This window comes from Coffea arabica, chromosome 9c (genome assembly GCF_036785885.1).
Source record: "Coffea arabica cultivar ET-39 chromosome 9c, Coffea Arabica ET-39 HiFi, whole genome shotgun sequence".
NCBI classification, from domain to species: domain Eukaryota; kingdom Viridiplantae; phylum Streptophyta; class Magnoliopsida; order Gentianales; family Rubiaceae; genus Coffea; species Coffea arabica.
The window spans coordinates 40905503-40923561 of record NC_092326.1 but is presented as its reverse complement, the minus strand read 5'-3'; the positions used below and the strand labels follow the sequence as shown (position 1 = coordinate 40923561).

At 36.2% G+C, this 18059-nt stretch overlaps 2 protein-coding genes across 7 annotated transcripts; both read left to right on the top strand.

Annotated features, from left to right (window-relative positions):
- Window positions 1–856: 856 nt before the first annotated feature.
- Window positions 857–5652, top strand: LOC113708948 (uncharacterized). 3 transcript variants are annotated; one of them, XM_027231686.2, is made up of 8 exons: window positions 862–1169; window positions 1380–1865; window positions 1994–2111; window positions 3102–3220; window positions 3712–3797; window positions 4374–4483; window positions 4571–4603; window positions 5123–5652. In XM_027231686.2, the coding sequence occupies exons 1-8, from the start codon at window positions 1048–1050 to the stop codon at window positions 5180–5182; spliced, it is 1134 nt and encodes a 377-aa protein (XP_027087487.1). In that variant the 5' UTR covers window positions 862–1047; the 3' UTR covers window positions 5183–5652. The 3 variants fall into 3 exon arrangements, with proteins under 3 accessions (XP_071921132.1, XP_027087487.1, XP_027087488.1); XM_027231687.2 differs by having other exon boundaries at window positions 872–1169; window positions 1391–1865; XM_072065031.1 differs by lacking the exon at window positions 4374–4483 and having other exon boundaries at window positions 857–1169.
- Window positions 5653–9092: 3440 nt separating this feature from the next.
- LOC113707646 (nuclear transcription factor Y subunit B-1) lies at window positions 9093–13102 on the top strand. Of its 4 annotated transcripts, XM_072065057.1 has the most exons (7): window positions 9093–9301; window positions 9510–9767; window positions 10534–10980; window positions 11071–11148; window positions 11259–11307; window positions 12249–12529; window positions 12588–12624. In XM_072065057.1, the coding sequence occupies exons 2-3, from the start codon at window positions 9535–9537 to the stop codon at window positions 10760–10762; spliced, it is 462 nt and encodes a 153-aa protein (XP_071921158.1). In that variant the 5' UTR covers window positions 9093–9301; window positions 9510–9534; the 3' UTR covers window positions 10763–10980; window positions 11071–11148; window positions 11259–11307; window positions 12249–12529; window positions 12588–12624. The 4 variants fall into 4 exon arrangements, with proteins under 4 accessions (XP_071921158.1, XP_071921156.1, XP_071921155.1 ...); XM_072065055.1 differs by lacking the exons at window positions 12249–12529; window positions 12588–12624 and adding an exon at window positions 12815–13102; XM_072065054.1 differs by lacking the exons at window positions 12249–12529; window positions 12588–12624 and adding an exon at window positions 12770–13102.
- The last annotated feature ends 4957 nt before the right edge of the window (window positions 13103–18059 follow it).

Below are 18059 nucleotides of genomic sequence, written 5' to 3'. Positions count from 1 at the left end.
GTTGGATTCATGACATGTGTACAAAAGTTGAATTTCAAATTCAAATTTTGCATAGTTGTCAATCATCCAACGTTGATAGTGTATACACTGTCAGTGTAGGAAAGATTAATCCTTGATTTAAATCAACAGGAAAGTTTAAACAAAGATGCAAGACCCAGAAACAAAAAAGAAAAAAAAATGGAAGTTCACAAAACAACTGGCTAAGATAAGTGCAGAAGCATAGATCATACCAACGAGGCCAGAACACCTGTCACTGCAGCTAACTTCAAGCATTTGTTCCTTGCTTTTCTGAACCAGGTATATTAGAAGTTAATTAGATAGCGACCAAATGCTTCCTTCCTGATAGCCTATTGTTGCGGGAGGTACTCGAGGGATGGTAGCTTACTTGCTGGGAGGAGGAGTTATGCCAACAATGGAAGCTTGATCGAAATTACAAGGTGAAGTAATCGAAATATCTGAAATGCCGACAATGGTTTATCCTCATCAGTGAAGTACCCGAAATACCCCTGCTTAAGTGTTCAATTAGAAGCTTGATCGAAATTACAAGGTGGCGCCACCGCGGTGTTCCTCAATTGGAATCGATAAGTAAGTATAGGGATTAAATTGATCAAAAAAATTAAATATGGATCAAATTGACAATAAAAAAAAGTTTGGAAACTAAATTGGCCATTTTCCCAATTAATTATAATCTTATAGAAAAAGCAATCAACAGAAAAAAAAAAAAAAAAAAGCTTTCCCAATAATAAGAAGTTTAAAAAGAATAATTTATTTTTGAATCATAACCAAACCGAGTGTGCCCTTAACGCTCGTTAATTCATAATTTGACGTAACGATTTCAGGCTGAGAATTCTTTACCATGACCACTACCACAAAATTCAACTCGCAAAAAGAAAAGTGAAAACAGAAAGAAATCAGTGCTAAAAGTGCAATTGTAGAAACTCAAAGGGCTCCTCTTCAAAAGGACGGGTGTCATTTGCAGCTGGCGGCTGGACTGAAAATTTTGCTTAGCAACCACTGAGCCAGCCACCGCTGCTCACTGAAAAGTGAATGCTACTACTACTACTGCAAGTACAAAATGTCAAATTTCAGCAGGTTTCTGTTCACGAACGGCGTCCTAGTTCCTCCGGCCGACACACCCCCGGTTGCAACCTTGCTGCAATCGTGTCCCGGTAATAATTTCTTAAACCCTGCATCTCCCTTAAATCCCACCTCAAAAGAGTATCATACACACACTAGTATTCGATTATTGATTGGAATGAAATGCAGGAAGAATAAATGGAAAGCGTCGGTATTAGTTTGTGATATTAGTCTTTCTAGGGTAATTTTCTTGAATTATCGGTGACAAAGAAAAAGCAGCTGCTAAAATTACAGAAATTTAGTTTGATTTCAGGTGCATATACGACAACTCGTACTCACAATAATGGGGCGGAAATCATGTTTTGGCAAAGACATTTATCCAGGCTCTCAAATTCTGTTAAAGTCCTCTTGAATTCCAGGCCCGAACTTTTGTTTAAAGCTGGAGAAGATATGGTACCTTTTGTTAAAGTGTCAGAGAAATCTTTGAAATGGGATCTCGTCATTCGTGCTCTAGTCAATGATTCGATGGGAAAAGCTTTGCCTTTTGTGCTGAAAGAGAGGAAATGTGGGGAGGAAATGTCGATTACGACACTAGTGAGTGGAAATTTGGAGTCTTTAAGGGAGATTGAGGACGTCAATGAGGAAAGACTGAAAGCAGTCTTTGATGTTTATTTGCATTTTGGTGGCTATGTTCCCCGTGTTTTTGGAATCCAAGGGAATGGTGCGCGTTTAGCTGTGGTGGGACGCGGTAGGGATATCGCTAATGCAAAGTATTCGGATTGGGTGAGGTAATTATGTTTGAATTGATTCTTTCTGATTGTCCATTATTGCATTTGGATCACATTAGTATGGCAAAATGCATGTAAGCTAATGTTTTAGTGCATGAGGGGTTCTTTTTGTACTTTGTTATAGCTAGGCTTAGGAAGGATTTGGAGAAGCTGAGGCCACCTTCAACTACTGAGCTTCTATTGTCAAACAATGGTGATCACATCTTAGAAGGATGCCTAACGAATTTCTTTGTTGTTTGTGGCAAGGTGTGTAGTTGAAATTTTGAAGTTTCAAGTTGGTTGCATGGATCAACTTTTTTGTAAATTTTACTGATGTTAGTGTAACTTTTGTTCATTTTAGACTATGAAATTTGTTTCAAAAGTAAGCACACAGGCATGAGAGGCCACATTTAGACTAGTTGTAGAATGTGCTGATATTGTTTAATCAAGTTATACGTAGTTACGCTTTTGCAGTTCACTCTGTAGACCTATTTGGTGAGTATTGTCACATGATTTCCATTCAAGTCTTTACTATCCGTATGAACCACCTGTGCAGTTTTTACATATTCTAAATTTTCATTCTTGCCTGAATTTTTTGAGTTAGGCCAATGTTTGGTTGCTGGAATTTGGAAACAATAGTGTAATAAGAAATATCTTGGATAAGATAATGGAAGGGAAGTTTAGGTGCAGAACCCTTTCATCCATATATTGTCCCTTTTTATTGGCTTAACTATGTGTTTATGTTAATTTGACAAAAAACAACTATTCACAAATTCTTTTTGTTTTTTCCCCCCTTCTCTTTTAAGTCATCGAAGATTCATCCAATAGAACCTGTTACATTATGAAAGGGTTCCTAAAGTCCTATTCTGGAAAGCTGTTATGACAACATAAAGGTAGAACCTATAGCTCTTTGCTTGGTGGAATTGGACATACTGAACCAAAAATTGTATTTAGTACCATTCAGAGGTTATGCCTTTCTACCAGCCTGGGACTTGCATGATACATTTACCATCTCAAAAAAAGGGAACTGCAGGAACTAGCATCTTATATCCCTTCAAGAAAGTCCAATGTAAATGCACTAATTAACTCTAATTTGGTACTTTCTATATGAACAATGCTTTGTGGAAGAATCTTTGCTGCAGTCAGCACAGACATGCAAAAGTCAGTTTCAACTAGCTGTTTGTTTTCTTACTACTGGAAAGTCTTGTGCTGGCATATGATATTTCAACTTAGTCCACTAGTGAAACTTGTCTGCAGGATGAATGCGGAGAGATTTATGAGCAGAATGATTTCGACTATGAAAGATCTGTCGAAGTACAGACAGCTCCTGTTAGTGAAGGTGTGCTTCCTGGAGTTATACGCCAAGTAATAATTGAGTATGTTCTTTCTCAAAGATTTATAAGTTCTTGTGCAGAAAATAAGTCATCTATGGATCATTTCAAACGTCAGCTGTGGACATTATTTCTGTCTTTTTAAGGATGCTTTTACTTTACCAATATGGTGCTGCATGCCACTAGGGCTAGGGAACATTATTTCCAACTACAAAATTGCTTACCAATTAACCATTATGCATGTTTGTGGAGATTTTGAATCTGGCATACATAATGCACATACAAAATGTGGACTTGTTTGTGCAGAAAAGTTGACCTGGTCATGCATAATCATAAGTTAATGGTAACAATCTGTGGTCAAACACTTTTTTAAGATTTTTAGCGGTCCAAACTAAATCTTTTTTGTCTTCGAGGTCCCAGAATCTTCAGATTCTTGGAACATAATAACCAAAACTGTTTAGCCATTCTTCTCTACCATGGGTCTTGTAGGCTTGAGTTTGTGCAGCATATATGTCTTATGAGTTTACTTTCTGCAGGATATGCTTGAGGAATGGGATCCCGTTTAGAGAAGTTGCGCCATCATGGTCACAGCATAACATGTGGAGAGAAGCATTCATTACAAGTAAGTCTGCCTGATATTATGATTTTATTTTAGAGTTAACAGGTTGGATCCTATTATACAGCCAGCAGTTATGAGCTTGCAGCTAGCAAAATTTCTAGTTGCTTGTGTTGGGTATTTTACTTTGGTGATGGACTCTGATTCCTATATTCAACTCCCTATGCCTTGAACTATCCACAAACTTAGCATGAGAACTGTGGAGCAAAGTGCTTTTATTCAAGAATGTCTTATATCTTGTACTTGTTTGTTTCTTTTTCCCTCTTTTATCTTCTTTGCATGTGCTTGGGGAATGGAGAAATTTATTCTGTGAAAATCTCATGATAAGACTAACTCTTTCTGATGTCACTCTTGTCTTCCACGATTAGCTGCTCTTTGCTCACATGATTAACTTGCCAAACAGTTGAAACTATATTATGGTAATGGCATTACTGCAAAGAAATTATTAGCTTCTAACCTTTTGCCATCTTATGAGCTGATATAGTATGCAATCTATTAGTGAATTAATTTACTTACATAACAAATGGTAAATTTTGTCGATCATGTTTTGCATATAGGGTATTAACTTGAGTAGTATTGCAGATAGCTTGAGAATTGTAGAACATGTAGAGACAATTCTAGTCCCAAGTTCATGGAAATCCATGGAATCAAAAACTTCAACGGAAATAAGATGGGAGGAGAAACAATTTGAGGTGTGTGAACTTTTGTTTATACTGAAGAGTAGGAAATTAAATTTCTGTAAGAACTGATTATCTGTCTGATATTTTTTGGAATGTCAGGTCACTCCCGGGAGGGTAACATCAATAATACAGGTAACTTTTGCTGGCCAAATGCTCTAGTATAATTAAGTAAAGGAATAGCCTGATGCATAATTGATGTAAAATGTTAGATCAAAATGGAATGCTGTTGAAAAATCATGCCAGTGGATTTATGGAGCAAAAAAAATATTTTTTGCAACTATGCCAGTGCAATGACAAAGTTGCATCAATACTTGTGAACACTGATGGAGGATACTCTTTTTAAGATGTAGTGAACTCATTACAATTTGTAGATGCATGCTAAAAATAGGTTCCTTTAATTACGTTCTATCGCAGGCTGCTGCAAACAATTATTTAGGGACTTCAATGCTTCATTCAAGACTTTACCACTGTGTGGAGATGCTATTCTTTTGTTAATAAGTTATTGTGGTAATAGTTTTTTGAACTTACAAAAGACAAATAACATTAGCACATCAGGCAATTGTCAAGTAACCTAAAAACTAGAACCCTGTAGAACCACTACAACTTTCATGGATTAGGCAGTCACATTTACTGTTTGTTGACTTTGAACAGAAGGAGGTAATGGAAAAAGCAGGATTTGAAGCATACGCAGTTGCTTTATACAAAGACTGATACTCTTGCATGGTCGAGGGAACAACGATGAGGCAACATATTAAAAGCTAAGAACGCGTTTTATAATGGTTATGAAAAGGCAGCATACATCTGTAAGCTGTGAGAGGGAAATGGAGTATCAGAATTACCATATATGATGGTGGCCACTATGAGATTCAATGCTTGACAAATCTGATGAATACTGTGGTGTTATGATCTTCTCGACAGACATGTACGAATCAGATGCCATTTTGTGCATGTTATACTATCTTATGATTTTATGCAATACTGATGAATAGGGTGGTCTAATGATCTTAGTACATGTCTAGCTCTCTCCCTGTTTGTCATTTTAGGGAGATATTAGATTGATGTACGAAGCAAATGTCTCAAAATTTTAAGACTCTGTGTATTGTGCCATCTGAAAACACAAACCGAACTAAGACAATGGCCTCAATATCTCAAGAAAATGGTATGAATTCAACTTCTATGCATTCTTTTTCTCTTTGTAGCTACAATGCATTACAAAAATACATTTAAAAATGGCATTTTCTTTGGAATTAAGCTTCATTCTGGCTCTTGGAGTGCAGTGTTGGTGTGAACCATTCTATGTTGCATTTTGTAGGATGCTCCATGGACCAGATTCCGGTTGACATATCGACTTTCCCAGTAATACGAATTGTTCTGCTCTGCTACAAAATAGATTCGGTTTCCATTACATATTTCTGATTGCGAGATAGTGAGCCATTTGTGGCTATGAACAATGCCTGGTCCTCGCCCAAACTAGTTGAACTCTTTCAATCCTTATACGACTTTAAGTTTGATAGCTTCAACCGTGAAGTCACTTTTTTGAAGATACATCAGATCTGCAGCAGCATGTTCCTAGTACATTCCAGAATAGACATCAAGAAGTCTCTTATGAGCAATAATTTACCATTACTAGATTCTGCTAAATGTGCAACTGCCCACATACTTTATGCAACTGAAAAGTTGTGAAGAGGCTCAACCACCCGTTGGTCTGAATAAACCGTGTAATCTGCAACTATGAAGCGTACCTGCACCTCACAATCAGTTAGACCAACGGTGTTAAGGGTCTCCTCTATATGTGCATCGTTCTCCTCCTATACACCTTCTACTTTAAAATGTCCCCTACAAATCAAACCAAATACATCCCTTTATAATATAGGATATCAGTATAGTAACCAGGTATACTGCTGATATATTTGGCCTGATATATGCTCCAATTAGTGCATTAAGAGGAGATGAAATTGCGACACGTATCATAAGGTCATGACACATGTCGACTTGGATGACATGTGTTATCATAAGATCATGACACGTATCAGTTTACATGACACGTGTCAAGTGTTGCTATATATATTTTTTGAAACGATAAGATTGTTCATTCACTAAAAGGAATTTACATGTGCGAGCAAAGACTCGAAAAGCTTTACAACTAGTGCTCAATTGCACTGAGGAAAGTACCATTCCTCATCCACAATAATGCCTAAGGCATAAAAACTTAATCTTTTATTATTTGTCATGCTTTCTTCGCTAACCAGCTCAAAGAGCAAATGCGAAGCATCTTCTACAATTCTAAGTCAAGCGTTGCTACATGAATGTATCAAATTATGCAACATGTGTCTGACAAGTGTCGCTACTAGAAGGGAGGTGGTGAAATTATTTATTATTTGTACATTGGTCCTTCATGTTTGAATAAATTGTGTTCAAGCCATAGGTAATTCAAATTACTAGCATTCAGGACTTATTTACATGTAATATCTTAAATATTACATGTAAATAAGGAAGTACCGCCGTTTGGATTCAATAAAAATAGTCTCAAGACCAAATTTTTAATGAATAAAATATCAACTTTCCCTCCGAAAAAACAAATTCTGAGTTTTCATCTCGGGATTTATTTTTAGGAGTCTTAGTTATTTTAGAAAAATAGGGGGTTAGCCTAATTTAATCACAAGAAATAATTAGTAGTTTTTTATTCTAATTTTCTAAGTATTTTAAATACCTAACTTTTGATGATACGTAGTCACTACAAATTGGTCAAATTTGGATGCATATGGACCTAAACCCTATTGTGTAACCATAGTTATTCTAGTGATACGAATTCCATTTATTAAGTGATTTGTTATGTCAAGAAATCTTCTTTTATGATCCAATCGTTGGTCTGACATCAAATTTACTTTTCGGATAATCATAACTTGCTAATAGTATATTTAGAAGTTTAGGATATCACGAACTCTTCTTGGGTGGTAAAACTATGGAGTCTAAGTGTGAGGTGTTAGCAATACTTTTATGGGTGGAGATATCAGCACTTTTAGTGACGTCCACTACCGTTCTACTTCTAATTTTGTAAAGTCAGTAACCAAAAATCACCATTGTACTTCCCTGCATGTAATAGCTATACAATTATCAAGGGAACTGCAAAACCCTAAAGACCCTCCTACACAGTTCTTACTCAATTTAGGTGTTACGTTTACATGAATTGTTCCAAATTCGAAGAATGTGGTAATAAACCAGTTTGATACAAGTTTATATTATCAAATTTAAAGGCCCACGAAGATTACTATATGGAACAGAATATTAAAAAAAAAAAAGGCAAAAAGAAAGGGATACGGGGCCTAGACGGCTGTCAGTAATAACTATTCGAAATAAGGTGTAATTCTACGTGAATTATTTGTAAAACTTAACATCAGATACGCAATTATTATATATATGACTCATATGAACAGTAACAAAATATCGCACCTTTATTATAAGAATGTACAAGAAATTTACATAAAATTATAAAATATTCAAAAAATATTATATTATTGAGGGACAGTAGATCAACCGTCCTTGCCTCGCATCCGAAAGATCCATGCACATACAATGTTTATCTATCACACAAATTTATGGTCACCGCCGTACTGAAAAACATGCAGTTAATGTCAATATACTAGTTGTACCAGTTTTACTTTTAGTGCATTTTTTCATTGGTTAATCTGGAGTTGTTTCTAAAACATTTTAGTATTTCTTTTGCATATTTTCTTGTGAAAACCATTACTGAAACTGAATTCTTCATACTTGAGACCACTAAAACTGGCTTTCTACATCGCAGTTTCTTTGTAGTTTCTACTTTCTACCACAGGACCAGTGCTGGTGAAATTGGCCATATCACCATCATCATTACCAACTATCCCCAATTTAGGCAAGGCATCATTTTTCACTATCTAATGAATGTGCTGTGAACCACTTAAATCTTTTGGTTAAATAATTTCCATTAAAAGACCTACTTGCTATCAAGATTCTATTAAAAGATTGAGAGGTAAATAGCTCCTTTTCTACACAAACTGCTTTTTATGTTTTGCAATTGAAGTGGTAAAACCCACATATAATAGATACCATAAATAGTTTTTTTTTTTTTTTTTTTTTTTGTGAGTGAATGAGTATAGAGTTATTGTTGTATTAGATAGTATGAATGTGTATCTTTTGAATTGTGTATGAGCTAGAGAGTCAATTCAAACAACAATTATAATCCTCTTTTTTTTCATGATTTCTGCTTAATTATAAGTTCAAATATCATTACTATTTACCAAGTAACAAAAATATAATGCAAGAAATTCATCCAAATTCGATACTACTTCATTTCCATCCATGAATATATTTATGTCCAACATTAATTTACTTCCACGAATATATATTACTTCATTTCCTTTTTCTTTTTAAGGGTGATGAAGAACAATATATCCCATTTCAAGGTGAAATATTTCAAAGCAAAATTAACTTCTAACATCCTTATCCGCCTAATAAATTCAGGTCAAAGTTTGTTTTCCCCAATTTAATTTTTTCCATTTCCATGATCAGAAAAGAAGGCACAAATACTTGCATTTTAGTACTACTATAAATACGACCCCCATTAGTAGTACTTTTTTTTTTTTTTTACACACCATCTCGAAATCAGAAGCAGCTTAGGCAGGCTCCTGTTTCAGCTCTCCCCTCTTCTCCATCGTCCGATTACCCCTTCCCTTCCTCTCACCAAAATCAACTCTAAACCATCATCTCCATCAACCAATCCCCATCTCTCGCGCCAAATACGAACTTCTCCCAAACCCCCGCCACCCCACCGACCTCTCTTTCAACCCCCTGGTAAGTGATTCTTCACACAGTCACCGTTCTCAATCTTCACACACAATACACACAGTCAACGTGGACGATCATCAAAGGGATTAGGTTCTTTATTTTTTTTCTGTTCATTTTGATGTATGATGAATAAGGCGAAGACTTGAATGATCTGGCATTTTGTCGTTTTGTGTGAATGTGTGGAATTTTTGGGGTGAATTTTTTTTGGTTTTAGGGCAAGGGCTAGGGTTTTAGTGGAGATGGCTGAAGCTCCTCCTGTGAGTCCTGGTGGTGGCGCTGGTGGTGGCGGCGTTGAGAGCGGGGGCGAGCAGAGCCCTCAGTCGAACGTTCGGGAGCAGGACCGTTTTCTCCCGATTGCCAACATTGGACGCATAATGAAGAAGGCCTTGCCTGCTAACGGCAAGATTGCAAAGGATGCTAAGGATACTGTTCAGGAATGCGTGTCCGAATTCATCAGCTTCATCACTAGCGAGTATGATTTTTCATTTTGTTTGTTAAAATTTGTAGTAGATATGTGATATTTACTGCTGTTATCACTATGTCTGGATGATTGTGATTATTAAGTTGATTAATGAAGAAAGTTTATTACAGTAGTATTGTAGAACTTCTCTAATTTGAGAAATTTTTTAGGATGTTAATTCAGAAACTAGAAAATTTTGAATCTTTGCCATTTTTTGTTGTCTGTTACTGGTTTTTGGCTTATGGAATCTAATTTTGGCTGAGCGGAAACAATTCAAAAGAACTCAAGAATCAAGATATGGCGTGTGATTAATTAAGACTGCATACGCATATAAGATTTCCCCTTTGAACTCAGTTACTTTTGTAGGAAAACCTTTTCATGCACAAAGTTGTAATATTTTGTTCTGCAAATTTAACTTGAGCCACTGAAGTTTGTGAGGGTTTGACGTTTGTTTGTTGTTTTTAGATTTTAGGTAGAAACATGTAGTATGACAGGGTCCTGATTACACTTCTTTCTGAAGATGTAGAAATTTGACAACCCAAGTTCACCTGAATGAACAAATGTGTTTGTATACTGATGCAGTAACTACTTGAAATTATATACCTGTTAGAATTAGATCTCACAGTTTGCTATTGATGTAATTTTATGAGCTTCACTTTGGCATGCTATTGCTTCTTTTTAATGAACAATAAAAATGCTTTGGTGGTGTCTGAAAAGTCATTTTGATATAGGTTTGGTTTGCTTGTTTTGTTTCTTTCTCATACCTTCTGTTGCGCAGAGCAAGTGACAAGTGTCAGAAAGAGAAAAGGAAAACCATAAATGGTGATGATCTGCTTTGGGCAATGGCAACTTTAGGTTTTGAGGATTACATAGAACCACTGAAAGCATATCTGGCTCGATACAGGGAGGTATGCAATTCCTTTTATTTTTCTAGTTGTGATTGCTTTGTCTGGTTTCTTGTTTATCTCTTTAAGTTATTGGAGCAACAAAAGACTTATGGCTCTTGACTTGTCTATGGTGCCATTAGCTGTATAAATGAAAACAAATGGCGAATATTTCACTTTATATATCTTGTTTAATGTACTTTTGCAGGATTTACTTTCTTTTGGTCTTAGAATTTGGTGTATTTTGTTTGTCACTGATGAGCAACTGACTTTGTTTAATTCAATGACTGGTTGTTTTGGGCTTGGCTGATACATGTACAACCATGATGCTACAGTTAGAGGTACTTAACTAGCTGATAGCTTTTTAATTAATTGTTTTTCTTATTTCCCTTTTATTCAACAGTTAATGATGATAAAATACCTATTGCTAGGGTGACACCAGGGTACCTGCTAGGGGTGGAGATGGAGCTTCTAATACAGTTGGAACTCAGATGGGCTCTAATGCCGAGGTGAGAGATATGCGTGGATTATTTTCTACTGTAGTACTTTCAATAGGTCAAGCAATTTTATTATTATTTTCACTGTTGTTGATTTTGGCCTATCTGGGCTCATCATGCAGCTCCCTTACACACATGTGGGTTATGCAAATTCTCAAGTTTAAGATGTTGGTGAGTTTTCTCTTTTGCGAAGTGGTTGTTTTTCGTGTATTACATTTCTATTATCTTTTACAAAGCTACAGATGACTGAAAATAGGATCTGCCTTCTTTTGAAGTCTGAAGGTTTAAATTGTATGCTGTTTGGTTGCATTCCGCCTTGTTTCTTTTACCAGTGTCAGTTTGGACCTTTGCCCTTGTGGATCAACTATTATGTGTTCAAATCCAAAGTTTTTTTTTCCATGGATTCTGTCTTCAGTCTATTCAGCTTGCGTTGTTGCATCTTCAATGCAAGATTTAATTATATGTAAAGGCGTGCATTTGGAAGGTATAGCTAATTTGGTTGAGACAAGTTAGATTCACCTTCTTATTTAGTAATAGTGGATTACCGAGGAAAAGTGTAAATGTTTATCTTGAACGAGTGGACAAATTAATTAGCTTCCGTGGTTTTTCATCTCAGATAAGGTCAGTGTTGAAACAAAGAGTAATTGTTTATCCTTTTTAGGTGGCTTCTTGATTCAAAAAAGTATTTAGTTTCTCTATTTTGCTAGTCACTTCTTGAAAGTTTGGACTTATCTCTATCCTAGTATTTCTGCATATGTCATTTCACTGACTAGGCTTCTCCAAGCAGCATTTGATGCTCTTTAGAAAACCATCTACATCCCACATGCCCTAGCTGCTTGCTATGTACTTGTGGTATTTTCTAGTTGTGCTTTATGGCTTCATTTGATGTGCCCACAGTCTGATAGTCCCATTCTGTATGAGATATATAGATTCTATTCAGCAATATCAAACATGTAACTAGCAAAATCTCAATGTTTAGTGCATTGTAACCACAATGCCCTACTTTCTATCCTATAATCTTTCATCTCTTCCAATGTTGTTGTTCCTTTCTAACCCACCTCAAGAAATGGTTTGAATCCAATTAACCAGTCCAATGTTGGTTGTCCCTTCAGTTGGCAATGAGTGTGTGCAGTTTTTGGTTTCTTGGAGATGGTTGTTACCAAGTCCAATAAGGAAGAAAAGGTGTTGCATATACCAGCTGTCATAATGCTTGACATACTTAACTGTGTTTGAAGAACTTAGGAATCCCTGTGATGCAATGCTCCATGAGTGTCATAGACTTCCATGCCCTAAACACTCAGACTCCCAAGCAACGGGAATAACAACACTCTACAGGTTAACAAATCTATTATCTGTTCTTTCCCATTTTATGGGGTATAACAACACTCTACAGGTTAACAAATCTATTATCTGTTCTTTCGCATTTTATGGGGTATAACAACACTCTACAGGTTAACAAATGACTTCCCCATCAAATGTATTGTCAAATTGCTCTTTAAAGGGGAAACAAATTTTTCTTTCTTTTAGTTATATATTTGCTCCAGATTTGAAAGAATAGAAAATAAAGATGTATATGCTATTGATTAGCCTGTGGAGTTGTTAATTTTTTTCCCCTACTTCTGGAATTTTGTAGTCATCAGAACATCTTGTAAATGTCTTATGGATGATATACCTGTAGCAAGAGTCGTGCTCCTCCTCCTTCATTGATGTCAGTCACTGCACAATGGGATGGCACCTCGTGGAAACTGACTGTCTACTTGGCACCGTACGTGGCATCTGCTCTCAGAGGAGTATTTTGAATTTTTTTTTCCCTGCTATATTTAGTTTACCTGTGTAATCCTAAAGGGAGATTTGTGGAATATCTTACAAAAAAAAATGGCTTTGGACAATATTTGAATAGGTTCTAGTTTGCCTTTGGACATTTTATTATAGTGAAGTTAATAGAAGGTTTGTGGTATTTTGGTAATTTTCATGGCAACTATAAATTCTTGTCAATTGCTTGCTGTCTTCTGTTTGCTCGGAATGCGTTTTAGTAACCGATTGAAAATCTTATTGTAGCCTCCTGAGGTACGGCCTTCTCATCGTCAGTTATCTGTTACTAGTCCAAGCTTTTTCTGAAAATTCTTCCCCCCCAAAAAAAAAAAAAGCATTTCTACGTTTTACCCATAAGACTGTTTGGAATCCTTGCGTGAGGTAACAACCTCCATATAATTGATTGATTTGGTGAGTATTTGTTTCTAATTTTTTTTATTGTAGAAGTAAAATTGTGGACATATTTCTTCAACCCTCTCTTTCTTTTTCTGCAATCTAGGTTACGATTTATGATTTTGAAAATTTGGAGGTCATGAAAACCAATGTTTCCGTGTGAATTGGAAAGAGTCATTCTCCTTGTGGGTGACTTTCTCGATCCAATATTTCTGGTTCGGCCATGATTGATGGTGTTAATTAAGTCTGTGTTGTGGCACTAAGATTTGTCCTTAGTTATTAGTCGTGGCACGGGAAGCAATAGCTGGGTTGCAATTTGAGAAAAAAAAGGGGGGGGGGGGGGGGGGGAAGCATTTGATTTTGAAAAAAAAAAACACTGCCGTTGAATACAATTAGAATGAGGTTGCTAATATCAGAGTCCAAAAAATCTGTGTCATGATCCCTACATTAGATGATTTGCCAGTTTTGTTCGGACAAAACTTAAAAAGGCTGGAGCAATCAGGACCATAAATTGATCCTCGAATGGCATTGTCTCGCTTCGAGTCTGCGCACCAAATCCAGAAGTGAGACTGAGAGTGTCCGAAGGCAAATTGTGCTGCAGGCAGGGCTGGGCTGAATTTTAGTATCAGTGAACACATCGAATTTCCGGTTTTTAATCCTTCTGACTGAACCTTTCAAGAAAGCTGTGCTGCCAAGATGCTGTTAGCGGTAGTTCACTAATTTATCCTAGTAAAAGTCTCTAAGGCAACAAATCAACCAAACAAGCAAAGATATTATTGTTATATCCCATCTGAGATCGACGGGCCAGGCAACCAATTAACAGGAAAAGTAATTGTACCCAATGCACTGTGGTCTTATTCACCGGGCGGACACTTCTTGTTTTGGTACGAATGCACGTGAGAAGTGAAGATGTCAATCAATTATCAAGAAAAGGTGGTGGCAATTACAGCATCGCATGGAGAATGTCATACAGGTGTCTCTCCCTCCTGTGTATAATAAAAACTGTGTATTATTCCCTTCACATTCCAGAGCCAGCCGGCCAGCAGCACCCACAAGACCACCACACAAAACCCACATCCTCACCATCATTTCTTGCCTGCATATGAGCTTGCCAGCTCAAATCGTCAATCCCACACGCACACCCCTCTGTATCCCTACCCAATTCGCAACTCAATTTGTATGATATGTCCCCATTTGTTTTGCCTTGATTGTTGCCTTAATTTGTAGTAGTATCTGATTTCTTTGTGTTGTTTTGGGCACATTGGGATGGCCCTTTTGGATGGCCAACTCAGACCCATGAGGGATTCCAACTTTGCACCCCTTTCACTGTCCTCAGTACTCCTCATGGTCATCCATACTCTTTACTCTTTACTGTCTTACGAACCTCTAATAATAATAATAATGATTTATCAAGTCTACTCTACGCAAAACACTGTGGCACACACACATCCCTCCTACTTAAAGAAAGGGTCAAATTGTTCCTTGGTTATGATGATGGTCAATTGCGACTAACTGATTTTACCAAATTAGCCAACCCATTTTGGTATACAGCTGGCCACGTTGGTTTTAGAGTGGTAAGAGATAAGAACAGTCAAGCAGTGGGGAGTACAGGCCGGATGGGATGGGAGATCGAGAATTCAAGCATAACACGTGGATGCATAGTGCATCTGTTTGATCCGAGATTAATTCAGTCCGTCGGTTCTTTCGTAGGTTCAATTGAACCCTTTTCCTTAAAATAGATTTAGGGTAGACAAATGATGACTTAAAAAAGAAAAAAAAGCATTGGAGAGTGAAGAGTGGGATCCAGAGCGATTTCTTTTAGTGATTTTTTTTTTGTTTGGCCTTTTTTAGCCTATAGTTTTTGGGGATACTGAAGTCTGACCGTCCTTACGTACCCTTATATTCCTTCAAATTCATCAAAAGTACTCCATGGTATACAACTTCAGAAGGTAAGAACAAGGGGAAAAAAAAGGGGAAACTACTCCGCAGTGCTAGTGTACTATATAGTTCAGAACTCATCAAATATTAAGGAAGAATAAACAAAGATTAAAAGAACCTCTTTATCTTGTACGTTCACTTGAACTCCTTCATGTAAAATTCACCTACAAAAAGTGCTACTACACACTATTCTATTGTCATTGAAACTTCATCAAACCTTGTGAAGACTATCCCACATGCTTCTAGACTACAACGGCCACAACTTTATCATTCCTTTCTTTTCCCTTCTGTTCTAAACTCCCAATTTAGGCCTTGAAGATTTCTTACCAGAAAACAGGCAAAGAAGAATTAAAAGCTTTTTCCATTTCTATTCTTGCTTCGAGTTGACCCCAAAAGAACATAGAAAAAAAATGTCCAAAGTACATCCATGCAGATGCAGGATGCAGCCTAAATCTGGCTGGGAAATCAGAACATATTCGTAGCGAAAAATATGCTTAGCTTTGAGTCTTTGACCATGGCTAGGCTAGCTAGCTGAAGCAAAAAGAGTCCATCATATCTCCTGACGCCAATCACAACTGTTGCGAATCGCAGGACTGAAGGCCAGACAACGCGTCGTAGTCAAGGTGTACGTTAAATCCGTTACCGCAGGTTAATAGTACTAATTTTTTTCTTGGTACGGCGTTTAGCTGTCTTCTTGACTCCGCCAGCAACCTACTACGTATAACGTGTGTTGTAGTCATCTATTTGGGATAATTTCAGAAACTTCCTCTAATGTTTCTCATTATATCACTTAGCATCTTTTAGATTTTTTTTTTTAAAATCTCACCTACCTCCCTTGGATTATCATTTCTTATAACATTTTAGTTCCTTTAGAGGAAATGCAAAAAAAATAAAACTTTCGTTCTAATACTACCCTTACACTATATTACTTATGAAATTTACAATGACAATAAAAAATAAAATAAGATTAAAAAGTAAAAATATGAAAATATGAGCAATTATAAATGCAATAATAAGTAATTTTATAGATGCACAATAACTATTACCTAATGTAACGCATAATGTTTAATAAAAAGAAAAAAGGGATATCTTAGATATATATTTGGTCATCACATTATTTTTTGATTATTTTTTAATTCTAACTTATTTATAAAGTTATTTTTTTCTCTAAGTAGGATTTATATTACAAACCGCACATATGAAGAGATTATTTTAGTTTTCAGTACAATTTAAACTACATCATGTGTTAAAACATATTTCCTTAAAAAATTTCTTGACTTCCTTATAACTGTCCTTGAAAAATTTTAAGGTGTTAACGGCTCATCAAAATCCTCCTAAATGGTCGATTTTGACTAAATTTAATTTACCCACATCCTTTACTGTCCCACCACAATTTTGATATAGAGAAAGATGGACCATTAGTAGATTTTTTAATCTATACTTTTAATTTAAACTTTTTATTTTGTTCTAGTCTTTTGGTTAAATAGTTACTAAGAGTAAAGATTATTAATGTTATCAATTTGTTATCTTTGATAGGAATATTTAGTCTTTTCAAGCTGATGGGAGAGACAAGTGTGATTTTAAAAATTTCAGGAAAATTGAGTAATATTATGAGAAAGGAGGTTTCTAATATTATTCCCATCTACTTTGTACAATAATAATACTTACGTACGTCTTGTGGGCTTGCATAATATACTCCCCGAACCAAGAATTCCTATACCCTTTATCTTTATCATTCTGTTTCTTCTTTTGGGTGCATCCTCTTTGTTGGAATTTGCTGTCTTTGTTCTTCCAACTTTGGAATTTCCGGGAGCCCTTTAGAGGGCTCGGCCAAGGACGGCAATGCATCACATTTTGTTTTGAAGTTGTACTCTCAACATAACTGGTCAAAATTTGACACTTACTCGACCCATAATTGTTAACTAAATTTGATATTTTGAGCTATTTGAAAAAAATAAATTTGCCAGAACAAGCTGGTAACGAAATATTCAACTGGTTTTACAAGTGCCGGATCAATGATGTGCTCGCAAAGCTTGGCCAGCATATACATAATGTCACGTCTGAAATTGTTAAAGTGTTTCTCGTCTGTCCTACTCGAATATTTCTTTTCTTCAAGAGAGGGACGACTGCAGGGAATTAATTTACTTAAGAATTTCATATTTGGTTAGAATTTTCTTCTGACTCAATTTTTCTTCTTTGAAAATGGAATTGATTTGCTTTTGGCATAATTTTATAGCCCACTGCTAGCAAAGCAGGAGAGGCCTCTGATAAATTTCGGATAGGACCCTTTGATCATGGTGCAAAAAGGTTCTTCTTGCCGTTTCTCCTTTCTTTGTATCGAAGCCTGTTGTGTCACTGCATGTCTACTATGTTTAAACTCATTACTCATTCCCCCATCAGGATCCACACAGAGATATAGGGCAATACTATCTACAGAACAATTAACTGCTCATCTTTGCTTGTACAATATTTCTTAATACGAGCAGAAGGTTTCTTCTTTACTGTAACAAATTGTGCTAAAATTCTTCCTCTTTCTTTTCTTTTGGTGAAGCATGTGACAGCACATTATTCTATTCTAAGACGAATAATTAATTTTTTTTTTTGACAGTCGATAATAGTCTATTTTACACCTACTCCTATTCCTACTCTAACCTATTTTAAGAGGACTCAACTGGATCAATAGGAAATCGACAAGAACTGAACCACCATCGCACCAAACAAATGCACTACACATTCGTCTGAATCACCTATTTTAAGGCTTGGTGGTGGCCAACAACCGG

Excerpts from the sequence above, each read along its gene's own strand:
- LOC113708948 (XM_027231686.2), top strand. The coding sequence starts at position 1,048 with ATGCTACTACTACTACTGCAAGTACAAAATGTCAAATTTCAGCAGGTT. Across the intron at positions 1,170-1,379 it reads CTTGCTGCAATCGTGTCCCG|TTTGATTTCAGGTGCATATA; the intron begins GTAATAATTTCT and ends ACAGAAATTTAG. Across the intron at positions 1,866-1,993 it reads AAGTATTCGGATTGGGTGAG|GCTTAGGAAGGATTTGGAGA; the intron begins GTAATTATGTTT and ends TGTTATAGCTAG.
- LOC113707646 (XM_072065055.1), top strand. The coding sequence starts at position 9,535 with ATGGCTGAAGCTCCTCCTGTGAGTCCTGGTGGTGGCGCTGGTGGTGGC. Across the intron at positions 9,768-10,533 it reads ATCAGCTTCATCACTAGCGA|AGCAAGTGACAAGTGTCAGA; the intron begins GTATGATTTTTC and ends TCTGTTGCGCAG.